Source organism: Emydura macquarii, unplaced genomic scaffold (assembly GCF_026122565.2).
Source record: "Emydura macquarii macquarii isolate MOO-44397 ecotype Brisbane River unplaced genomic scaffold, CSIRO-AGI_Emac_v2 contig_1692, whole genome shotgun sequence".
NCBI lineage: Eukaryota > Metazoa > Chordata > Testudines > Chelidae > Emydura > Emydura macquarii.
This window is the reverse complement of record NW_027131829.1, coordinates 594,064-619,930: the sequence shown is the minus strand read 5'-3', so window position 1 is coordinate 619,930 and position 25,867 is coordinate 594,064. Positions and strand designations below refer to the sequence as shown.

The window sequence follows — 25,867 nt, the reverse complement described above, 5'->3', positions numbered from 1 at the left end:
GCTAATAACTGCATGTCAGTAGCAGGGTGAACATCATCTGTCAGTGAAGCAGCATTTACTTACTTACATTTGCTTTTTAAAACTGGCATTTCTATTTTAGCCTTTTTGTAGATTCATAGGCTGCTGGCAACTTTGCTCCCATTATATTGCCCAATACGTCTTACTAGAATAACCTGTCCAAAGATCTGATAGCTCTTGCTAGGGTTACTTCATGAGAAGTTGATGGTAATGAATATACAAAAGTGCAAGCACAATTGAATGGCCTTGGTAATATTTTGTGTGTATTTGGAGATCATATCTTACAAGTTTAGACCTGAGCTTGCCCCGGGTCATGACCTTCCTTGTACTGTCTTACTCTTGTTTAACAAAGCTCAAAACAAAACTCAAATTAGCTCCTCAGTTAGTTACAAGTTTCTGTGCATTTCCCAATCTTTCATCAATCTGCATTGCAATCTAATCTGCTAAAATATGAAAGTTAGTGAAGGAAAATGGCAAGCAGTGGAAAATAAATTGTCTTGTTTGAGCAGTGTCCCGCTGGGTGCCCCCCTTCAGGTGCAGATGTGCCTCTCGAGCCCTTGATCAGAGGTTTTCCATTAGCAGTGGCTGTTCAGGCTACACATGGGGGATCTCTAAAACCTCATCCCATACACTGAGGGCAGATAGGGTTGTCCCAGCAAGCCGCCCTCGGTTCCTTCTTAATTGCCTCAGCCTGAGATCGAGCCCTAGCGTGTTTGCCTTGTGCGTGCCTCGACTCCTACTGGTCAGTTTTCTTAAATTAGTTTAGTGTTAGCAGTTTGCTGTTCGCTGTTAGTCTGTAGTTAGCTAGTTGACTTGTGAGAGGATTGACTTTGTTTCCTCTACCTCCCCTTTTCCAGGGAGCCTTATTTTCCTGGCTGGGCATGCCTGGCTTGCCAACCTTCAAACACTACCTCTCTTGTCAGGAGGTTATCCCGGTTAGCGACGGCTCCTTGTTAGAGAGAGTCCCTCATCTCCCAGAAGTGTCACTGGTTCTGGTTCTCAAGTCCAGAGCATGGAAGAGCCGGGAGATCAAATTGAGACTTCTGAAGATGGAGTGCTCCCTTTGCCCTACCTCCGAGTTGGGTCAGGAGAGACCCTCCCTGTACTTCTGTCTCCAGACAGATCCAGTGCCCCTTTGACCTCGACACAGATCTTCACTAAGAAGGGGAAAGCTGCAGGAAGGCTCCAAAGAAGAGCTCCATTTCCCACCGAAAGAAACCAGCTCCCAAAAGACCCCAATCTCCCACTATGTCTACGGTGTCAGAAGCCCTGAACTCCTGCTCAGTACCACAGAAATAAAGGACTCCTTCAATACTGATGAGCCCAGGAAGTCCTGGAGCACTACAGAGAAGCGCGGCTCCAACTGGCCCCCTGGTATTGTCTGTGTGTGTCCGGGAGGCCATGGATATGCACTCCTCCAGAATGGCACTGTGACAGGGTGCCTGCCCCTCCCTGTCCTGGAAAGGGTTAAGAGGGCCCTGGGAGGCTGTGAGAAAGGTAGCCAATAGGAAGGGGCTGTGTGCGGTCAGTCAGGGCCCAGGAGGCCAGTATAAAAGGGAGCTGCAGAGCAAGCAGAGTGACTCCCAGGAGCTCGAAGAGGGAGGACTGTCAGCACTCTGGACAGAGCAATGGCTGGCTGATGGGGCTCAGCAGAGCTGAATGCTCTGAAGCAAGGGCAGAGAAGGTACTAGGACTGCGGGGAAGTGGCCCAGGGAAATCTGTGGTGGAGTTATGGGGGAGAGACCGCGAAAGGCTGCCACGTAAAGAGTCTCTGGGCCAGGACCCGAGGTAGTGGGCAGGCCCCAGTCCCTCTCCTGGTCACCATGGGAGTGGTGACAGGACTATGGTGATCACGAAGGGAAGTGGCTAGAACGGACCGCACAATCCCCCGGAAGGGGGAGGAACATGGATTGTCACTCAGCCAGAGTGCAGAGTCATGAGGAAGGTCCAGTGGAGATAGGACGAAGGGGGAGAGACCGCAGAGAGTGGGGTCCACTGGCTGTGAGCTGATTCCCCAGATAGCCGGCAGGAGGTGCAAGGGGGTGAGTTGGACTGTGTTACAGGCATCCTCTAGTACAGATTTACCGTCGGTAGTTTCCTACTTGGCATCCTTGGTACTGAGCAAATCAAAGCACCAGATACCTCGAGCCCTTGCATAGACACACTCTAAATTGATAGCACCATCCACCTCAGCCGTTGTGTCAGTACCGCCCCACTCGGTATCTCAGGAATTGTAGTACTCCTGGGACTTATCTGTCTTAGACAAGCCGGAGTCCCCACTACATATGGGTACCGAACAACATTCAGTACCAAGACCCAAATCTCCAGATTACTATTGCTTCCTGATACCACAAGACTCTCCACCCTTTTCCACTGGTGGCCTCCCCCCCCCCCCCCATTGCAGAATATTGAGGAGGAAGGAGCTATTCAGCCAGTCTCTTCCATATCAGGGCAGAGTCTCCTTCCCCATCTGTATGGGAACCCATACTTTGATAAAGATCCTTTTCCATGGCGGGGATGCTGGGATCAACTCTGGGTGCCACCCCCCGTCTCCTGGATGCCCATATTGGGACTCTTGGGCTGCGTATTGACAGCAATTTACCATAGTTCCGGCTCTGTCGCATAGAGAGGCTAGGGTTGCGCAGTCCCCCCAACCAGTCCTCTAGTACAAGGAAACTTTTGAAGATCAGGAGTCTAGAGCAGATAAGGAGGCTGCTCCTCAAACTCCTATTTAATTCTTGTCTCCAGATGAGGCAGTCATACCTCCACCACCATCTGTGGCTGACGATTTTCAGCAATTCCTGGACCTTGTGAAGAGGGTGGCTGACACCCTTCAGATACCTCTTGAAGAGGTCCAAGACTCATAACACAGGCTGCTGGACATTCTACAATTGGCATCACCCACCCAGGTTGTTGTACCCACTAATGAGGTGCTCCTGGATCCAGCAAAGACAGAATAGCAAATGCCTGCCACCATCCTGCCAACTTGTAAAAGGGGGATAAAAATATTATGTTCCCTCCAGGAACTCAGAATTTTTGTTTTCCTACCCCAAACCTAAATTCTCCAGTAGTGGATGCTGTAAATGAGTGGGAGTGAATAACATTACTCTAGGTCTATCCCTTAGGACACAGACCAAAAGAAGTTAGATCTTTTTGGTTGAAAGTCTTACTCATCAGTGACCCTCCAGTTTTGGATTGCAAACTATCAGGTGATCATGGCCAAGTACAACTTCACCAACTATGATACATTTGCAGCTTTTATTGAGCATCTTGCACAGGAGCATAGAGAACACTTACTGAGCCCCTGCAATGAGGGCCCTGATATTAGCCAGAACCTCTCCAAGTGTTTTTAAATGTTGCAGACACCACTGCCAGATCCATAGCCACAGCCATTGTTATGATCAGGGTGTCATGGTTCCAAAAAGTGGCTCAGAACATTGTTGAGGACCTCCTCTTTGAAGATTGAAAACTCTTCTCGAAGACTAGGAATGAGTCCTCGCACGCATTGAAGGACTCCATGGCCATGTTAAGATCTCTGTATATGTACACTCCTACGAACTAAAAGGAGGCTTAGTAGGTTTCATACTGACCAGAGATTGCCTCCTGCCCAGTTCTCTGGATTTCATAGATCCACCGAACCCACTAGTAAGAGACAGAAATTCCAGAGAGAGACAACTACTCACTCTCCTTCAGTGAGTACCCAGTCGTCATAAAAACAAAACACAAAAAACCAAAGCCGTATTGACTTCCCCATCATATCATGTTCATCTAAATATCTGATAATTCTGTTCTTTACTATAGTTTCGACTAGTTTGCCTGGTACTGAAATTAGGTCTACCAGCCTGTAATTTCCAGAATCTCTTCTGGAGCCTTTTTTATAAATTGATGTTTATATTAAGTACTCTCCAGTCCACTGATACATAGGCTGATTTAAATGATAGGTTACATACCACATTTAGTAGTTCTGCAGTTTCATATTTGAGTTGTTTCAGAACTCTTGGTTGAATATCTTCTGGTCCTGGTGACTTATTAGTGTTTAATTTATCAATTTGTTCCAAAACTGCCTCTCTTGACACCTCAGTTTGGGATAGTTCCTCAAATTTGTCACCTAAAAAGAATGGCTCAGGTGTGGAGATCTCCCCCAGAGCCTCTGCAGTGAAGATCAATGCAACATATTCATTTAGCATCTCTACAATGGCCTTGTCTTACTTGAGTGCTCCTGTAGCATCTTGATCATTCAGTGGCCCCACTGATTGTTTGACAGCCTTCCTGCTTCTGAGGTACTTACGTTTTTTTACTTAGTTTTTGCGTCTTTACCTAGGTGCTCTTAAATTCTTACTTTATCTGCCTTATTATATTTTTACATTTGACTTGACAGCGTTTACACTCCTTTTTATTTTCCTCACTAGGATTTTACTTCCAATTTTTAAAGGGTGCCTTTTTGTGTCCAGTTGCCTCTTACTTTGGCGTTAGGCATGGAGGCAATTTTTGGTCCTCTTACTGTTTTATTCTTTGGAATGTACATTTAGTTTGAACCTCTATTAATGGTGCTTTTAAATAGTCTCCATGCAGTTTGCACACATTTCACCCTTGTGAGTGTTCCTTTTAATTTCTATTTAACTAGCTGCTTCCTTTTTATGTAGTTCCCCTTTTTGAAGTTAAATGCCACTGTGGTGGGTTTCTCCGTACCTAGATGTTAAATTTAATTAATTTATGGTCACTATTATTGAACAGTTCATTGTTGAACCAGATCCTGTGCTCCATTTAGGACTAAATTAAGAATTGCCTCTCCCTTTGTGGGTACCAGGATAAGCTGATCCAAGAGGCAGTCATTTATGGTGTGTAGAAATTTTGTCTCTGCATTCCTTTCTGCGGTGACATTTATCCAGTCATTGTGAGGATAATGGAAATCCCTCATTATTATTGCATTTTCTGCCTTTGTAGCCTCTCAGATCTCCCTGAGCATTTCACCACAATCACTGTCACCCATCCTGGTCGGGTGGTCAGTAGTGTATTCCTACTACTATCCTCTTATTATTCAAGCATACAATTTCTATCCATAGAGATTCTATGGTAGAATTTGATTCGTTTTTGATTTTTACTTTTCTTGTTTTTATGTTTTCTTTCACATAAAAAGCCACTTCCCCAACAGTGTGACCTATGCTGTCACTCCTATATATTTTGTACCTTGGTATTACCTTGTCCCATTGATTATCCTCATTCCACCAGATTTCTGTGATGCCGATAATATTGTGCCACAACCTCCAACATTGCACATAGGTCTGTCTTGATGTCTCGTGAGATCCACAGCCTTCGCACCCAAGTGGTAATTTACCATGCATTTCTCCCAGTGATCACAAATCCATCTATATTTCTAATAATTAAATCCCCCATTACCATTTCCTTGTTCTTCCTAGTAACTGGGGTTCCCTTCTGAGGAGGGCACACTCAGTGTGAGAGGATACCACTACATAATCTGGGAGGAGGCTCCTAACTAGGAGATTGTTTCCCTCTGTTCTAGTCCTTCTACTTTAAGGACCAGACAGATAGATAGGAAAATGGAGATCTCTCTCAGAAAAGACTTTGAGGCCTCTTCGGTTACCTTGAGAACATCTTTTGCAGCAACATGCTTTCCTAAAGCATCTCTCTCCTTTCTGGAGGAAGATCTGCAGGTCCTATGGAACAAAAATCACCTTGATTTAACCCAAATCTTAAAAATAATAATAATAAAAAATAAATCTCCCTAACTACGTTAGTAGCTGATGTTTCAATGGATGCTATGGGATTTTCAGCAAAGCTGTGGCACACAGCTCCGTGACCAGGCACCATGTATGGCTTCACTCTTGGAAGGTGAATTCCCATTCTAAAGAGATTAACATTCACAGACTCCATCCTGCTTGTGGAAAAACTGAACAAAGCATTGGCAGAAAACACAGCAAAATCCAAGCAGTCTTTCCCATCCTTGTAAAGTGCCCTTACAAGGGACTACAAACCTGCGTTCAGAGAGAGATGCTCATTTCATTCCATCTTCCTTGCAGAAGTACCAGCAAAGGGACAGCAGATTATCCAGGGGTAAGCTCTGGAAAAGCCCACAGGCAGCTTCTCAGTCTCCAAGACCATCTTATGACTATGATCAGATGTGCTTACACCCAGAGCTGAGCTAGAAGGAAGAATTTCCTGCTTCACGGAGAAGAGGTGTGCATCCACAGTGGACAGCTGGGTGAGGGAGATCGTGAGCTGGGTTACTCCCCCAAGCTGAGGGCTCCGCCTCATTCTTTCTTCATCCAGTCCACCATTTCCAGGGACCCCACGAAACACGAGCTGATCCAGAACGAGATTTCTCCTCTTCTGGCTATAGGAGTATCAGTAAGCATGCCCTCATAAGAGAGATCCGTATAGTTCTGTTCTGTCGTCTTTGTAGTCCAGAAGTGCACAGGGCAGTCAGAGCCATCCTTGACCTTGAGAAGCACAGGACGAGCAAGACACAATTCCACATGGAGACCTTGACCTTGCTGATGTATTCCTTATCTGAGGGAGACTTCCTGACATCGGTGAATCTAGTGGATGTATATCTTCACCTCCCCATAACTCCATATCATTGCAAGCTTCTGATATTTGCTTCTTGGCAGGAGCATTACCAATACTGAACACTCTGTCAGACTGTCTTTGGCTCCCAGGGTCTTCAAAAAGGTGCTGGTAGTGATCATAGCCAGGCTCAGAGCCAGGCAATCCACCTGTACCCCTTCCTTAATGACATCCTGATCAGAGCCCCATCCCAAACTGTGGCAGAGAAAGCCACAGCTTGGACTCTGGACCTCCTGAACACGTATGGGCTTCATCGTCGTCAAAACTCCCTGATTTCTTCAACCAGTGTCTCTTACCTGGGAGTGAACACACACAATCTGATAGCAAAAATCTGTCCATCATTCAAAAGGTTCCAGGAAATCCAGAATCTTATCACCTTACTCTGAACCTGCAGGAGTCCTACTGTACTTCATTGTCTTCAGTTTTTGGTATTGTGTATAGGAATCACTCCATGGGTAACATCGCACCTCAGGTGCCGTCAAACCTTTCTTCTGAGAGTGTGGAACCAATCCTCGGAATTCATGAGACCAAGTGTGAGTCCCGATCTAGGTTCTCAGCTCCTTACAGTCATGGACCTTCCATGGGAGTGCCTGCAAAGCCCTGCCCATATGCTTTCCAGATTATTTTATGCGTACTGCAGACACCATCCTGGAGGGCTGGGGTGCTCATCTGGGTTTTCAATCCACCTGGGAAGCCTGAAGGAAAAGAGATACAAAATAGCCCTTCTAGAACTCAAATCAGTCAATCTAGCTCTTTGAAAGTTCCAGATCTCCCTGGAGGGAAACAATGTTCTGCTTCAGTCAGACAACACGACCACAGGCACGTACATAAACAACCGGGTGCGGATAAGGAGACTAAAGCTACACCCAGAAGTGATGGAAGTATTGAAGTGTTCAGAGCAGTCTCACCTGTCCCTCAGGAGTAAAAAGGGAGCTGAACTAGAAGGCAAACTGGCTCAGCAGGTGCCAACTGAGCAATCTGAAGTGGTGCCTGAATCAGGTCTTTGGTCTAATCTTGAGGTCATTCAGTTTCCCATCAGCTGATTTGTTTGTGAGCTACAAGAACACAGAGGCCAAGGTATTCCTTCAAAGAGACCATTTCTGAATCCATGACAACAGATTCCCTTTCACATAGATGGCCACAGGGCTTTCTTTACGCATTCCCACTGCCCCTCCTGGGGAAAGTGATTCAGAAAATAAAAAGGAGCAAGTGAAAGTCATATTGATAACTCCCAACTGGTCAAGGAGACCTCCATTTTCCAGATTGATAGACTTCACTGTGGACCTCTGCTACAGCTACCATTGAGATTGGATATCGTCTCCTAAGGCTCATTCCTCCATCCAGTTACAGACCGGCTTCAGCTCACAGCCTGGTTATTGAAAGGGAAGCCTTAGCAATGCTGTGTCTATCTTCCAAAGTCATCAAGACTTTGCTAGTATCCAGGAGAGCCTCAACTCTGAAGGTATACTCTTTCATCTGGTCCTGGTCCAGGTCCAGTGCCTGGTGCCAAGAGCATTGTTGTCCCTAGGAATTCTAGGATGCTAACCATGCTTTTTCTGCCTCTGTCTTCACAGACAGTGTCAGCTCCCAAACTACTGCACCAGGCAGCACAGTATGGGGGGGAGGTGAGCATCCCTCCGTGCTGAAAGAACAGATTCAGGACTATTCAGAAAGGCTGGACATGCACAAGTCCATGGGGCTGGAGGCAATGCATCTGAGGGTACTGAAGGAGTGGCTGATGTGATTGCAGAGCCATTGGCCATTATCTTTGAAAATTCGTGGCGATTTGCGGTGGTCCCAGATGATTGGAAAAAGGCAAATATAGTGCCCATCTTCAAAAAAGGGAAGGAGGAGGATCTGGGGAACTACAGGCCGTTCAGCCTCACCTCAGTCCCCGGAAAAATCATAGAGCAGGTCCTCAGGGAATCAATTTTGAGGCATTTGGAAGAGAGGAAGGTGATCTGACCAACCTGACTGCCTTCTTTGATGAGATGACTGACTCTGTGGATGTGGGGAAAGCGGTGGATGTGAAATACCTTGACTTTAGCAAAGCTTTTGATGTGGTCTCACACAGTATTCTTATCAACAAGTTAAAGAAGCATGGTTTGGATGAATGGACTATAAAATGGATAGAGAGCTGGCTAGATCATTGGGCTCGAGGGGTAGCGATCCATAGCTCAATGTCTAATTGGCAGCTGGTAACAAGTGGAGTGCCCCAGGGTCGGTGGTGGGGCAAGTTTTGTTCAACATCTTCATTAATGATTTGGAGGATGGGGTGGATTGCACCCTCAGCAACTTACAGATGACACTAAGCTGGGGCGAGTGGTAGATACTCTGCTGGGTCGGGATAGGATACAGAGTAATTTAGACAAACTGGAGGATTAGACCAAAATTCAACAAGGACAAGTGCAGAGTTCTGCACTTAGGAGGAAGAATCCCATGCACAGCTACGGACTGGGGACCAACTGGTTAGCAGCAGTTCAGCAGAAAAGGACCTGAGGGTTACAGTAGACAAGAAACTGCATATCAGTCAACACTGTGCCCTTATTGCCAAGAAGGCTAATGGCGTATTGGGCTGCATTAGCAGGAGCATTGCCAGCAGATCAAAGGAAGTGATTATTCCCCTCTATTTGGCACTGATGAGGCCTCATTTGGAGTATTGTGTCCAGTTTTGGGTGCCCCCCCCACTACAGAAAGGATGTGAACAAATTGGAAAGAGTTCAGAAGAGGGCAGCGAAAATGATTAGGGGGCTGGAGCACAAGACTTATGAGGAGAGGCTGAGGGAGCTAGGCTTGTTTAGTCTGCAAAAGAGAAGAGTGAGGGGGGATTTGATAGCAGCCTTTAACTACCTGAAAGGGGGTTCCAGGGAGGATGGAACTAGGCTGTTCTCAGTGATAGTAGATGACAGAACTAGGAGCAATCGTCTCAAGTTGCAGTGGGGGAAGTCTAGGTTGGATATTAGGAAAAAGTGGAATGGGTTCCCTAGGGAAGTGGTGGGATCTCCATGCACAGAGGTTTTTAAGGTGAGGCTTGACAAAGCCCTGGCTGGGATGGTTTAGTTGGGGTTGGTCCTGCATTGATCAGGGAATTGGACTAGAAGTACCTCCTGAGGTCCTTTCGAACTCTAATCTTTTATGATTCTATTATTTTCGACATTCTCCAGGAAAGCATAGACAAGGGCCTTATGTCCAGTACCATATCAGCAGCATCCTTTTTGCTGGGTCTGCAGGATCCCTGGCAGAAAACCTCTAGATCTCCAGGTTCCTCAGGGCTGTCAGGATGGCAGTCACGCCAATCTTCCCAAAATGGGATCTTGCATTGTGTTTTGAAGACTTTAGTAGATCATCCCTTTTAACTCTTGACTTTAGTGACAGCCTTGTAGCTGTACATAAAAACGTGCTTTCTCGTTGCTATCCTATCTGCTAGATGGGTATCGCAGCTAGTGGCAATATCTATGCAAGAACCATATTTTTATGTTCTACAATGACAAGGTGGTGCTGAGAACTCCAGAGTCCCTTTCTCCTAAAGCCAGTTCTCCCTTCCATAATTCCCAAGCAATCATCCTGCCTTCATTCTGTCTGAAGCCGCAACATCCAACAGAGATGTAAAAAAGCATTGAAATTCTACATCAGTACATGGACTCCACAAGGAAGTCAGGTTCCCTGTTTGTGTCCTTCCAGCCTAAATGTAAAGGACTCCGCATTTCCAAGTTGTCCATCACTAGGTGGATTAGGCTTTGTATTGTTCATGTCTACAAGGCATCAGAAACCCCTGCTCTGGAAGGTATCGAAGCACACTCCATGAGATCTCTAGCTGCCTTAAGGGTGGAACAAGTAAGAACTTCCACATTAGAGATCTACAGAGCATCCAAGAGGTCGTCAGCCAACACCTTCATCAAGCACTATAAAGTGGACTTTCTGTCAGCAGCAGACACCTCTTTTGGCAGAAGTGTGCTGGTACTGGCCCAAAAATGATTTTTGCCCTTTGAACAATTATTATTATTATTTTTTTTTTTTAAAGAGGGGGGAGGTGGTCCCCTTTTTCTTTCTTTTCCTTTTCCATCTTGTTGTTGGATTTCTCACCTTACTCTCCCAGTTTCTGTTCACTGCTTACTGCTTCCCCGATATCTCAGAATTTGGGAAGATGTGGGGCTGCAGAAAAGAAGGTTTCTTACTGATAAACTTCTTTCTACTGGCAATGTCTCCAACAATTATGCCCAACCTGGATGGCATTATCCCAAAGGGTCAGATATTTTCTCAGTGTTGGATCATTATGATGCAGGCTGTATGTCAATTATACATAGTTGTTGTGTTCCCATTGATGTTACTGATATCTGCCTATGAATTCTACACCATTTTGGAATGGCTTATCTGGCAGAAAGCAGGACGGGAGGGGGAGAGGGGGCAGCACAAGTGACGCTCCGACTTTGGACCATCTCCATGAACTGCATATGGAGAGGAACAGCCCACATGTCTCAAAATTATGGGAGGCACTGCTTGTATAAGGGAGATTATTGGTAAGAAACCTTCTTCACAGCCCTAGCATAGATATGGCTTTCTTGTCTCAAGTACTGCCCTTGCCTGGATCACAGGGATTTCCATTAGATGCAGTCTCTGGCCAGTGAATAAAGCAAGTCATTATTTCAAAGTATCAGCAGATATCTATCTCTGACTCTTAAGGAGCAGAAAAAGCAATGTTTAAATTAAAAATTGCAAAGAAGTCCTAACATGTTACCCCTGACTCAGAGCCAGGGTTGTCTAGTGATTGCAGCTCAGGACTGGGAGCAAATTGCTTGCCTCTTTTTTCGGCAAATGTAAAATGGGATATATACTCACCCCTTCCACAGGCGTGGTACGGACTCACTAGTTGAGGGTTATAAAGCACCTTGAAAAAGTAGTCTTTCTAATCATTTGACTTACTCTTAATTTTGGTAGTACCTTTGGACATTTCTCTTGTCCCATTCCCTTTGGTTGGTTGCTTTTGCTTCTTTCCATGTTAGTCTGTTGAGCCTTTCTTTCTTCTCTCTCCCTATTCTGACCACTGTAGTGGCTAGAATGAGTTTGTGTTTCCTAGGAGTTAAAAACAAGAGCAAGTGCTGGGGGACAGAGTGGGGTCTAATGGTAATAATGCAAGATCTTTAAAACAAACAACAAAAGCCTTGTGTTTTTTAGAGTGTAAAAGTGAGAACGAAGCTGACCTGATATGAAGCTGTTTTGTTTTCTGGTTGGCATGGTGTAGTTTTGTGGGACTCGCTAAGAGCTCTGAGTATTGAACGGTAAGATTTCGATAGTGTCATATGTTTCATGGTTCAGGATTTGTTTAGTTCCAGGATGACATGGTGAAGAGGTCAGTTTGTGTTTGCAGCGGGCACTTTTGAGTCCTCCTTCCCCGCTATCAGTTCCATTCCCTGCTTCTTAAGCTGTCCTTTGCTGCTAACTAGACTTGGCAGAATTCAATTTTTTTGCCATTTCAGTGATTAATATAGTTTTTTAAAATTTTTTAACTATTTCACTTTTTACAGTTGCAGGAAATTAAGCGGGGGGGAGGTGGGGGGGAGGGTTGGGGTTATGTTAGGGCAGGGCTGCCAGCAGGCTGCAGGGGGCTCCCTGTGCAGCTGGGGAGCCCAAGACACTCAGGTCTGGTCCTGGCCTGGTGGACCAGAGATTCCTGGCCAGGACTGGAAGGAGGAGAATGGAGTCATTTAGCAGCAGGGTGGCCGCCCAAGTGGCCCTGGGGCTCATCTTCCTCCTCACAGGCCTGGCCAGGGCTTTATGCTCTGCCTTGCCAGGACTGCAGCCTCCTCCACACCTTGCGCCTGCAGGGATCCAGTGTCTTTGGCCCTAAGTAGATCAAGCTCCGTGAGCCTACCCACTGAAAGGCAGGGTTCCTAATCCTGCAATCGTTCTCATGGCCCTTCTCTCAGCCCTCCAGTTTATCAACAGCTTTTCTGAACTGGGGGCTCCAGCACTGGACACAGTGTTCCAGTGCCGAATCGAGGTCAAAGAACCTTTCTTCTCCTACTTGAGATTCCTCTGTTTATGCATCCCAGGATTGCGTTCACTCTTTTGTTACCCACAGTGGGTATGTCCACACAGGGACGAAAAACCCGCAGTTGGCCTGGGTCAGCTGACTCAGGCTCGGGTTCCAGGCCTGAAAAATTGCTGCATAGACGTTCATGCTTGGGCTGGAGCTTGAGCTCTGGGATCCTGTGAGGATGGAGGTTCCCGGAACATGGGCTCCAGCCCAACTCCAAATGTCTACACAGGAATTTTTAGCCTCATTGCCTGAGCCCCGCAAGCATGTCAGCTGACCTGGGCCAGCCACGATCATGCTGTGAGTCTTTTATCCCTGTGTAGACATAGCAAGGAGCACACTGGGAGCTCATGTTCAGCTGATTATCCACCACAATCCCCAAATCTTTCCTGACTCACTGTGTGCCCAGTCATGAACCTGGGAGCTGTTGGTAATGAGACTTCTTAAATATGGGCCAGACGTCTCCTCTGTGTGTTAACTGCACTTCCAGTGACTAGTATTCAGCCCTATCAGCTTTAGTCAGGCGTCCAGCATGCTGTGTCCTGGAGGTGGTACCTTCATCACAGTGTGGTGTCTAACGCAGTAAAAAGGGCTTTGGATGTAGGGGGAGCAGATGCTCTGGATGTGCCAGACTGGCTCTTCTCTGCTTCTCACATTATTTTCATCGGAATTTAAGCTTTCGTGTTGACTTCAAAAAACAATTATTATGTTTCTGTCCTTTCTGGTTGTGGAAAACACCACTTCAGAACATAATCCAGTGAGGTGCTTGTTGGCCTTGCTTGTTGGCTGGGAGGGGAGTTCTGTACATAAGACTCGGGCAATTCTGACATTTTTACATTGACCCATGGTAAAAATGCTGAAAGTGGCTGGAACTTTTCATGCCAGGGCTCCCAGCAGTCATCACAGCCACAAAATGTCCAGCTCTGAGACCTGTGCGTGCTCAGTGAGTGTTAACTCTGAACCGTAACGATAATGCACAGGTCACCAATGTTCATTTTAGCAGAAAATTTCCGATAAGCAGGCTTTATGGATGGGGCTTAACATGGCATTTTTTTGGTCCCTTCTGACTCCTGATGGACAAGAAGGATTCTGATTTCTTTAGTCTTATACTTAGACATTGTCTTGGTAAAGATTTGTGCTGGGGACTACCAGTATTTTAAATGAGATATCTCATTTTTCAGTCTCTTAGAGACATGTTGTTAGGGCTTTAAGCAGCATTTTTCCTCCAGGGGAGCCCGTCTGTTTTCCCTGCAGTTAACCGAATCCCCCAAGGGTGACTCCTGTGCTTTTCTTTTTTCTTTCTTTTCTTGACATTTATTCCCTTTTATATGGGCAGGGTCGCAAGCTTTTAATCATTGGAACCACCAGCCGTAAAGATGTCCTGGAGGAAATGGAAATGCTAGATGCTTTCAGCACCACCATTCATGTACCCAATATTGCGACAGGAGAGCAGCTGATGGAGGCCTTAGAGGTAAGGAGAACCTCCTGCATGACAAGATGGCTGAGAGACCGCCTGAAGGAGCTCTATTAGTGTGAATAATATCCCGTGCAATAGAGCACTGAATTAATGGAATCAAAAGCTGTCTGCAGGGAGAGGGCAGTAGAGCTGCATTTTGAAACAATGGCCCCCTTCACTATAGACTCAGTCTATAAAGTCATAAGGGACCATTATAATCATCTAGTCTGACCTCCTGGCCACAGAACCTCACCCACCCACTCCTGTAATAGACCCCTAACCTAAGATTGAGTTATTGAAGTCCTCAAATCATGATTTAAAGACTTCAAGGTACAGAGAGTCCTCCAGCAAGTGAGCCCCATGCTACAGAGGAAGGTGAAAAATATCCTAGAGCCTTTGCCAATCTGCCCTGGGGGGAAATTCCTTCCTCACCCCAAATATGGCGATCAGTTAAACCCTGAGCATGTGGTCAAGACTCACCAGCCAGACACCATTTTGTAAGGTTGCTCTAACATACATCACTACGTTCCATATATACTCTACCATATGGGGAAAACTAGCATAGGATATAACATTGAGAAAGTAAATCAGTGAAAGGTTGGCTCTATGTGATATTGTTTATAACAGCTATGCCATAAAAGAATCCTGGTATTGTTGTTCCTGGAGCACCTCCAGGTAGTTATTCTTAACTTTCCAAGACTAAGCTAAGGACTGTTTTCTAATTCTGCACTCAGCAGTGTGGCTGGCACAATTATCCATCTAATTCTGCTGGCTATCTTCTGGGTTTCTTTCCAGCTTCTTGGGAACTTCAAGGATAAAGAACGCAGCACCATTGCACAGCACGTCCAAGGGAAGAAAGTGTGGATCGGAATCAAGAAGCTGCTGATGTTGATCGAGATGTCATTACAAGTAAGAGGCTTTTTGCTTCAGGGGTGTGCTAGAGAGACTAGAACACTCGTGAAAACACCTTGTGGCCCACAGACCCTTGTCGCTGCTAAGTTGGGAGCCCTGTATTGGGTCTGTTATGTTTTGAACATGTTACTTTTCAAAAGAGGCAACAGTGTTGCTTGCAGATTCCCATAAGTAGGTTTCAGCTCCAATCAGCAGAGAGAGCACCTAGTCTCAATCCACTGGGAGATCTTTAAAAACTAGAATGACGATGAGCTTTATAAAGTTGGTCTTCAGAGAAGAGTGTCTGCAGACCAGAGGATCTGGGTTGACCTGCCTTTAATGAATTGCCTTCTCTAGCATAAGTGACAAGATTGCAGATAATGATAACTGAGGATTTTGTTATGAAAAAGTTTCCTGTGCAGGTGTATCGGCTCTTTCCCTGAAAGAAGATAAATCTGTCAAGCTATTCTGCTCTCTTCATTTTCCACTTTCAGCACTTTAAAGAAAATAATTGCCTAGGGTAGAAATATGTAGCTCTTATCCCCTCACCCTTGTATATCCTGTGCCTGCAAACTAGCCGTCAAGCATATGCTCCACTGTGTATCGCGGCTAAAAGTGTGTGTGTAGCATTTGGGCATAATCCTCAGGTTGACATTTCAAAGCCCTTCTACATTTGAAACTTTCCCTCCCAATCCCCCTTTTTTACATCAAATGGGTTTGGTGCAGCTGAATGAACTGTCTTTAGATCTTCCTACGAGACACTGAGCAGAAATGAAGAGGCATGTAGTTTAGCAGCACATAAGTCATGTACCCCCTCTGTTCACTATTCACAATTCTGTTACAACTTGCGCAGCACTGAGGATCTGCTCTAACTAGATGTCACCTGAGGGAATAAAGTCATTTATCTAGATTACGTCTTCCTCTCTTTCCCTTGACTTTTAATTCCATACCTACAGGCAAGTCATTGCTCACACGCATTAAATGTGTTTAATGGGCTCAGACCCGCGAGGTTAGTTACAATTACAGCCAATTTTACTTAAAATCTTGACAATAGATTCCCTTCTAAGACAGGGAAATGAGTTTGGTTAGATTGTGACCTTGAACATTGATGCTTTTAAAACTCCAGGATTAAAGATGTGCAGAGTAAGGGCAGTTCTGAAATTGGGAGAGTGGGAATCAAATTGCACCAGATTTCCCCACAGCTGCATGCTAACTGGTGAGCACTGTTGCTAAAGGGCAAGGTGTTTTCCCCCCTTGGTAAACGGGCTGCTGTTCTGGAATGTTTCTAAGAATGTCGTTGCTTACAACCCAAATACATGTTCAAGCATTTCAAGTGATTTTTTAACAAGGTGATCATTTCGTAGATGATTTGAATCCCTGATAGACCAATCTGAGGGAAAGTAGGCAGCATTTTAACTTTAGTCATTTTCAATACGTTAAATAGAGAGGTGGATAATGAGAGCAAATTGTGGCTTATACAGATTTTGGATATGCATTTGGTTGGTAGCAATGTGATCCATGGCCATTAATTAATTAAAGTAATTTGAATTCTGCATAGCTCCTTTATATACAGTCTCTCACACATTTGATATCTCTGTATTGCAGAAAATCCTAGCTTTTCACACAAGTCTCAGATGTGCTTCATTGCCATAGATACAGGAAACCAGTCACATGTTCACAGTTGATGAGAGAAAGTTCATATTCATAGATCTTAAGGGACCAAAATGCTTCTCTGGCCTAGATTCCTAATTAGCCAAGTAATGGAATTAACTAAGTGAAGTGACGCCTCAGGCCCATACCTTCTGGGTAAGCTAGAGCTTGTCTACTAGACAGACATCTAATCCTGATTTACAGACTCCAAGTGATGGCAAATCCACCACATGCCTAGGTATTTTGTTCCCATGGTTAATTACCCTCACTGTTAAAAATGTGCATCTTATTTCTAGTCTAAATTTGTCCCGCTTCAGTTTCCAGTCACTGGAACTAGTTTATGCCTGTGTTTGCTAGAGCCCCATGATTGGAAATGGTCCCCCAATTCAGGTATTTATAGACTGTCCAAATCACCTCTTCACCTTCTCTTGGATAAATCATATTCTTTTTGAAGTGTGGACATCAGAACTGGACACAGTATATAGAGTTATGGTCTCACCAATGCTGTGTGTATAGTGTCAGTATCACTCTCTCCTTTTGCTTCATATTCTGCTGCTTATACAGCCAAGGATTGTTTGCTTTCTCAGCACTGTGCTGTACCATGAGCTCGTGTTCAGTTGTTTTCCTTTGACCCTTAAGTTCTTTTCTGAGTTGCTACTTTCACAAACAGTCCTGTGTCCTGTAAATGCAGCCTACTTTCTAGCTTCCTAGCTATATGGCCTCCATTTGCTTGGATCAAAATACATTTTGTTCAAGTGAGTCCTGCTTACGAAACGATCCATGTTGTTCGGGACAAGTGACCTGTCTTTATGATTTTTTATCACTCCACCAGTTTGAGTCATGTGCCAACTTTACTAGTAATGATTTTCAGTTTTTTTCCAGATCACTGTCAAAGACATTAAATGGTATTGGGCCATGAATACAGTGCTGGGGGGCCCCATTAGAAATACTCCAGTAGGCTAATTACAATTAGTTTTTTAGATCTATCAGTCAGTTTTTAATCCATTTAATATATACTGCATTGATCTTGCATATTGCTATTTTTAATCAAAATATTGCAGAAGAGGAAGTCAAATACCTTACTGATGTCTTATGTCAGTTATCTTTGTCTACAAACCTTGTAATCTCAGCAAAATACTATATCAAGTTTGTTTGACAACCTGTTTCCTATAAACCATGTTGATAGGCATTAATTAAGCCTCTATCATTTAAGTTTTTAACTGTGCAGGATCAGTGTCAAGCTAACCAACTTAGAGTTACCCAAGTCATCCTATTTACCCTTGAAATAATGACACAACAGTAGTTTTTTCCCCTAGTCCTCTGGAACGTCCTCAACATTCCAAGATTTGTTAAAAATCAAGATCGGTGGCTCAGAACGACTCAGCCAATTCTTTAAAAATTCTTGAGTGCAACCATTCCCGCAGATTTAAAAATAGTCTACTTTGGTAGCTGCTGTTTAATATTCTTACTTGCTGTTCTCATAGATAATATTTGGTTATAACTGTGAAATATGAATATATCATGAAGCTCCTTTCCAAACATGGAATAGAAATAGTGTTTGAACATGTCGGCCTTTTCTTCATCACTATTGACAATTTTACTATCCTTATCTAGTATCAGACTTATACCATTGCTAGGATTTATTTAGTTCCTATTGTAGTTTTATAATATCCTTCTTACCGTCCATCGTGGTCAGAGATTTTTTTCATTAATACCTTTAGCATAACTTATCAATAGTCTGCATTTTTTTAGTACTAATTTATAGTCATTGCCGTCAACTTCCTCTCCATTTGTATATGTATATTGTTTTTTTCATACATCTGGAATCAGTGGAAAATTTCCTTTAACTATAGGAACATAAAACATATAATAGAGGAAATGTATGCTCTAGTATCTCTTATGGCACTCCTGTGCTGTTCAGATTGAATATTACCCTGTATCTATCCAAGCATTGGTCATGAGGCCAATGAGCATGTTGCAGCTAGCCCTCCTTTTGTGTTCATTTTGCTAAGAGTGGATCTGAATGCTCCCTTCAGATAAAATATTTGATTCCCTAGTTACAAAACTACAGCATTTGTAAACTTCGGACTGTCCCTATGGAATATTTCCAGCACTGGCCATCATACTTCATTGTAACAGTCAAAGGTTCCATAATAAACAACTGAATGTGGCGCTTGTCATCAAACTGTGTGAGATGCAATATAATGTAAATAAAACACTAGGAAACTGCATTCTCTAATTTCAAAATGGTGTTATCTCAAACTCCTCATTGGTCCTGCTTGGGAGGAGGAGTGTCAGAAACAAGCCTCTCCCCTGCCTCCATAATCCATCAGAAATCTAACCTTCATTTCTTAATCCCAAGATGCGTTCAGTCTTCATGTATGAGATTCTGCTGGATTGTCTTAGTTTTGTTAATTTCTTTATGATAGCCTGGAGAGTGCATCTCCTGTTTCCTATGAGACTTCTTTCATAGAATCATGGATTCATAGGGTTAGAAGAGACCACAAGGGTCATCTAGTCTAACCCCCCTGCCAAGAAGCAGGATTTGTTGTGTCTAAATCATCCAAGACAGATGGCTATCCAGCCTCCTTTTGAAAAACTCCGGTGAACGAGATTCCACAACCTCCCTAGGCAATTTGTTCCATTGTCCCACTGTTCTTACAGTTTCCTGAGATTTAATCTAAATCTGTTATGCTGTAGTTTGAGCCCATTGCCTCTTGTCCTGCCCTCTGTGTCAAAAGAGAAAATTTTTCTCCATCTTTTTTTATGGCAGCTTTTCAAGTATTTGAAGACCTCTATCATGTCCTCCCTTAATCTCCTCTTTTCCAAACTAAACATACCCAGTTCCTTCAGCCTTCACTCATATGGCTTGCGTTCCATCCCTTTGATCATGTTTGTCACTCACCTCTGGATCCTTTCCAGTTTCTCTACATCCTTTCTATACATCGGTGGCCAAAATTGGACACAGTACTCCAACTGAGGCCTAACCAGTGACTGGTAGAGCGGTACTATCACCTCCCATGACTTGCATGCTGTGCCTCTGTTAATGCAATCTAAAATTGTATTTGCTTTTTTTGCAACAACATTACATTATTGACTCATGTTGAGATTATGATCCACCACAACTCCCAGATCCTTCTCAGCAGTGCTTCTGCTGAGTCAGTTATTCCCCATTCTATATCTCCGCATTTGGTTTTTCTTCCCTAAGTGTAGCACCTTACATTTGTCTTCATTATATTACCTTTTGTTTTCTATAGCCCATTTCTCCAATTTATCAAGATCCCTTTGAATTTTAGCTCTATCCTCCAAAGTGTTTGCAAGCCCCCCCTAGCTTTGTATCATCTGCAAATTTGATCAGTGTGCTCTCTATTGCTACATCCAGGTGTGGCACTCTGGACCTTGGAGTAGCACCCCAGACCCCCTTATTCACCACAGTCACTTAATTATGATATGTTTTGTACAAAGTCGGCCTTGTTGAGGTATCATTTTAAAAGTCTGTCGAACATTCATATCTTGTTGGATTGTATGAGCTATTGTATGTGTAGTCGTGAAGTGGTGTTGTACACGCCTGATCAACCTGATCGCCTTCTATGATGAGACAACTGGCTCAGTAGATGTGGGGAAAGTGGTGGATGTGATATATCTTGACTTTATCACCACGTTTGATATGGTCTCCCCAGTATTCTTGCAAGCAAGTTAAAGAAGTATGGGTTGGATGAATGGACTATAAGGTGGATAGAAAGCTGGCTAGATTATCAGACTCAATGGATAGTGATCAACGGCTCAGTGTCTAGTTGGCAGCCAGTAACAAGCATGGTGCCCAGGGGTTGGTCCTGGGGCCGATTTTATTCATTAATGATCTGGAGGATGGGGTGGATTGCATCCTCAGCAAGTTTGCACATGACACTAACCTGGGGGGAGTGGTAGATACCCTGGAAGGTAGGGATAGGATACAGAGTGACCTAGACAAATTGGAGGACTGGGCCAAAAGAAATCTGATGAGGTTCAACAAGGACAAGTGCAGAGTCCTCCACTTAGGACAGAAGAATCCCACGCACAGCTACAGACTGGGGACCGACTAGCTAAGTAGCAGTTCTGTAGAAAAGAACCTGGGAGTTACAGTGGACAAGAAGCTGGATATGAGTCAGCAGTGTGCCCTTACTGCCAAGAAGGCTAACGGCACATTGGGCTGCATTAGGGGAGCATTGCCAACAGATGGAGGTAAGTAATTAGTCCCCTCTTTTCGGCACTGGTGAGGCCACATTTAGAGTAGTGTGTCCAGTTTTGGGCCCCCCACTACAGGAAGGATGTGAACAAATTGGAGAGATTCCAGTGAAGGGCAACAAAAAATGATTAGGGGGCTGAGGCACATGACTTATGAGGGAAGGCTGAGGGAACTGGACTTATTTAGTCTGCAAAAGAGAAGAATGAGGGAGGATTTGATAGCGGCCTTCCTGAAGGGGGGCTCCAAGGAGGATGGAGCTAGGCTGTTCTCAATGTTAGTAGATTACAGAACTAGGAGCAATGGTCTAAAGTTGCAGTGTGGGAGGTCTAGATTAGATAATAGGAAAAACGTTTTCCCTAGGAGGGTGGTGAAGCTCTGGAAGGGTTACCTAGGGAAGTGGTGGAATCTCCATCCTTAGAGGTTTTTAAGGCTTGGCTTGACATAGCCCTGGCTGGGAAGATTTAGTTGCGGTTGGTCCTGCTTTGAGTAGGGGATTGGAGTAGATACCTCCTGAGGTCCTTTCCAACACTATCTTCTATGATTCTATGTGACTGAAATATGTTGTCAGGTTCAGAACACCTTGTGACAGGTTCCCCTCGGGTGCAGCCTGGAACTGGGATACTGCTGTGCCAGCAAACCCCTCCGGACACTGTTATCACCTAGCAAAACAGCATGTGGAGCCCCATACCCAGCTAGAATGTATGAATCTTTACCTGGGTTGCCTCTTACACTGTGATGCTGTCAGGAAACTACAAACCTTTGGCAGGTACTGCATTTACACAGCATCCACAGGCAGGGACACACCTACCTGAGATACATGAATGCTTTCTCTGGCCACTCATGAATCAACAGTAGTGAGGCACCAGCCAATTCCCCCCAGCTCCCCAGTCTTGCTCCCTAGAACTGTACCATCTTGCACTGGTCATAAGCCTGGCCATTGTTAGTTCATTACTCAGTCTGCTCCTCCCTCAATGTGGAGAGGACACACAAAAGCCTTTGTAAACGGAGCTGAGATTTCCCAAGCAAACACACTCTTTTAGGTAAAATATTACACGGATTTATTAACTACTGACAGATCGATTTTAAGTGATTATAAGTGGTAGGCATAGAAGATCAGAGTTGCTTACTTAAGAAACAAGAATAAATTCACTGTCTAAGACAAGTTCTACAAATGAAACAGGATTTGAATCAAGCACTGTCTCACCCTGACAGATAGTACAAGATCCTTAATACGCAGGTTGGAACGCTCTTCCAGCCTGGAACCCCCTTCCCAGTTCAGTCTTTTTTTCCAGACGTGATTCCAGTGTTGAATTGTGGAGGGAGTGAAGACGACTTGACCACTGGGGACTATCTGATCTCCACATCACAGCAAAAGATCTTTCCAGCAAGCTGAAAGAACATATAAAAGTGGGGAAGTGCCATCATCACTTGGTCTCTCTCCCCCCAACTCAACACCTGGAGAAACATCTGGAGGACAAGGACTTTGAATGGGGGAAGGGGGTCCCAGGCTGGAAAAGAATTTCAGCCTGTGTATTGAGGAACTACACCATCTGTCAGGGTGAGACTCTGCTTGATTCAAATCCTGTTTAGTTTAAAGAACTTAGACTGTGAATTTATTTTTATTTCTTGTTAACCAACTGTGATCTCTATGCTTGCTACTTATAATCACTTAAAATCGATCTGTCTGTAGTTAATAAATCTGTTTTATATTTTACCTAAAACAGTGTGTTTGGTTGAAGCGCTTGGGAAATTTCAGCTCAGTTTACAAAGGCTAGTGTGTGTCCTCTCCACGTCGAGGGAGGAGTGGATTGGGTAATGAACTTACACTGGTTGGGCTTCTGACCAGCGTAAGATGGTACAGTTCTGGGGTGCAAGGCTGGGGAGCTGGGGGGGAATTGGCAGGTGTCTCTCTATTGTTGGTTCATGAGTGGTTGGGAAATCGTTCGTGTAACTCAGTTGGGTGTGTCCCTGTCTGTAGATGGCTAGCTAAGTGCAGTGCCTGCCAGAGGTTTGTAACTTAACATCAGCATCACAGAGTGAGGGCCAGCCCAGGTTGGTGACACAGAACGCTCACGGTCCCACAGTCCAGGTTGCAGCCTGGGGACCCTGTCGTGGCATGACATTAATAAAGATGTGAAATGACACCAGACCAGATCCCTGTGGAGCCCCACTTTAGCCCTCCTTCCGATCCGATACCATTTCGTTAATAGCTACTCTTTGTTCATGGTTGTGTAACTAATTATGTATCATTTAATGGTAGCTCCACTGAGCGTGCATTTCTCCAGCTCACTTACGAGTCTGTCATGTGGGACTGTGTTAAAAGCCTTGTGAAGTCCAGGTATATTATGTCCAGCGCAATCCCCCTATCCACCAAAACGTTACCTTGTCAAAAAAGGAAATCAAGCTTGTTTGTCATGATTTATTCTTAGTAAATCCATGCTGGCTGCTAGTGAGCATCCCTTCATCTTGGTTTTGTTTTAGATGGATCCTGAGTATCGGGTAAGGAAGTTCCTGGCACTCCTAAGAGAAGAAGGGGCGTAAGTACAAATCATATTTTAAAGGCTACTCCAGGACCCAGTGCTGCTCTCAGATGCAGCGGTGCCACTCCTGACATCACGGGGAATTGCACCAGAGTATCTGACAGCAGCATTGGGCACCTGGGTTTTAATAGCTCTTTTAAATTCTATTTTGAACCTGCTCTTCCTACTCGAGTATCATTCTGTTCCTCAGTGGCGCTCCAAAGCTACTAGGGACCCAAAGCATGTTTGAATTCTCCGCCTTTCTGGACTATCTGGGGAGGTGTTAAACTTGTTTGCTGAAATTAGGTGCCTGACTCTGCTTTCTGTAACTAGAGTAAATCAGGAGTAGCTCCACTGTAGCCAATGGAGTTAAACCCTGTGACATCAGACTCGAGCCACTTTCTGTTGGCTCTTATTTATTTTTCTTTCTGTGACCTGCTTTGTCCGCTTTTCCTGTCCTTTTGCCAAAAAAAAAAAAGTCATGTCTGCTGTGTGCATGCTGTGTATGTGTTTCAGTGTCGTCAGAGAGACATGCTTTGTGGTGTTTGTGCTCTATTTTTCAGTAGTGTGCTCGACTGAGTGGAGATGGACCATGTGCAGAGCTCAGTGGTTGGAGAAGTGACCAAGTTGGGGAACACGCTGGGATCTTTGTTCTTCTGTTCAACACACAGGACAAAGTGAAATGTTCATCTCCTTCAACATCCCACGTGTAATTTGCATGTTTAGCAAAATAAAATATCCCTTCTTTACTCTTAAATATTTCTGGTGTCTTGTGGAATGGTCAGTTTCCCTTAGAATATCTTGCTTCTGTTTCTGTGCAGGCTAATGTACATTCTCACTCAGTTTTATCATGGAGGAAGTATCCAGTACATTTTGAAGCGAACACTTAAATTGATACCACAACATGGCACCTTCTCTGCTTCTAACCTACAATGGTGTAGCCTGCAGGTGTGTTGCAGTGTTCGTTTGGGATAGTGAATGCTTTCCTGTGCAAATTGGCTGTTGTCATATGTCCCGGAGGGACTGGCTATTGAGCCTGTGACATAACCCCACAGTCCTGCCCAATATGAAGTCCCGTAATGTTGTTTCAGCTGGACTGATAGCCAGAACTAGCTTTTCTGTGCTGATTCTAACCCTGCGGCATTGTAGTCACTGCTTGAAAGCAAAGCTCAGTGATGTAAAGGCTACAGCCCACTTGGACGTCCACTCAGTTTGTGGCCCAGTGGGGCTTACAGCAGTAGTGATTGTACCTGGCAGTGAGAGGCATTGGTCAGAGTGGTGATCCTGCCCTACATAGACAGACAGGCGCACACACACACACACCTTTTTATCAAGCTTTGAAGAATTTTTTGAATCTTCTCACTCAAGCATCTTTGAATTCTTAATGTCAGTTGAGAACCTACATTTTATTAAAAGCCAGTGAGTGCGGTATTGAAGCTAGAACTGTCATTGACTGGTATAACTAAATCCTGCTTTCCTGATGAACTCCTGGGAGTTGGAAACAATGATCTTTCCTCTCATTCTTGGAAAGGTACGTATCCAAGTTCTTTTTCCTGACTTCTCCAGTATCTGCAGGACATGTTGTGTTGCCAGGGCAGGCTCAGTTCTCTTCTTGCACTGTAGTAAAGCAATGTACCAAACTTGGGCTGCATAGTACCTGCATGATATGCTTTCACCGATAACTGAGTGAGAATTCTCATCCTTCGCTAATGAGATCAGCCCATAATTTAACAAAGTGCATGGAGCATGTTGCTATATTTTCCCCACCCTTGCCAGGGTGAGGCAAAAGATCAAAGCCATGTGCAGGAACTTAAAACCAGTGTGGTTTCACAAGCTGCCTAGGCATACTGCCAAAGGCTAGTAACTCAGACACCCAAAGGCGTTGTGGAGCAGCCTCCTTCTCTGTGAATGTCTTTTGGCCCTGTGGTTGAAGGCAAACCAGCCATTCTCGACCTTGCTGTGTACTTGAACTTGGTCTTGTGTTTTAGCCGTTTAACTTACCTCCTTGATTTTTTTTTCTTTTGGTCACTGCTGCTGTATTGTAATTTTGTGAGTCCCAGTGGCCAGTATGCACCCTCCCATATTTGTGTATGATCTTGTAACTTTCATTTGTCCCCTTCTTTCCCTCCCAAACCCTAGTGAACTCAGCACACAATGTATTAATTTATGTCTCAGGTTAAATGATGTAAACATTTTATTGTGGATTTTGTCAAAAGATATATTAAGAAACATGTATTATATGGTTTAAATGTAGATCATGGATGCAATAAAAGGCACGTACTTGGAATGACTTAGGAGACTGAATTGTCTTTGGGAGATGGAAGTGTTGGAATATACGGAGACCTGCGTATGTTGGCTACATCCAGGCACTGGCCTCAAACTGCTGTCTATGGGGCATTACTGTAAGATACACTGGGGGGATCTGTAGAAGCAAAACTCTTAATCTTGGCCTGGATGATTTTTTTTTTCGTTTTTTTTTCCCCCCAGAA

At 44.4% G+C, this 25,867-nt stretch overlaps 1 protein-coding gene across 3 annotated transcripts in view; it reads left to right on the top strand.

Moving 5' to 3' along the window:
* NSF (N-ethylmaleimide sensitive factor, vesicle fusing ATPase) overlaps nucleotides 1–25,669 on the top strand; it is a 170,988-nt gene extending 145,319 nt beyond the window's left edge. Inside the window, exons 18-21 of one of the 3 annotated variants that reach the window (XM_067556201.1) lie at nucleotides 13,974–14,108; nucleotides 14,889–15,002; nucleotides 23,341–23,396; nucleotides 23,945–25,669. In XM_067556201.1, coding sequence (XP_067412302.1) covers nucleotides 13,974–14,108; nucleotides 14,889–15,002; nucleotides 23,341–23,396; nucleotides 23,945–23,957 — 318 coding nt within the window. In that variant the 3' untranslated portion in view covers nucleotides 23,958–25,669. Of the gene's footprint in view, nucleotides 1–13,973; nucleotides 14,109–14,888; nucleotides 15,003–23,340; nucleotides 23,401–23,941 lie in introns of those variants that run through there. The other 2 variants (XM_067556200.1, XM_067556202.1) reach the window with 2 other exon arrangements.
* Nucleotides 25,670–25,867: the final 198 nt, after the last annotated feature.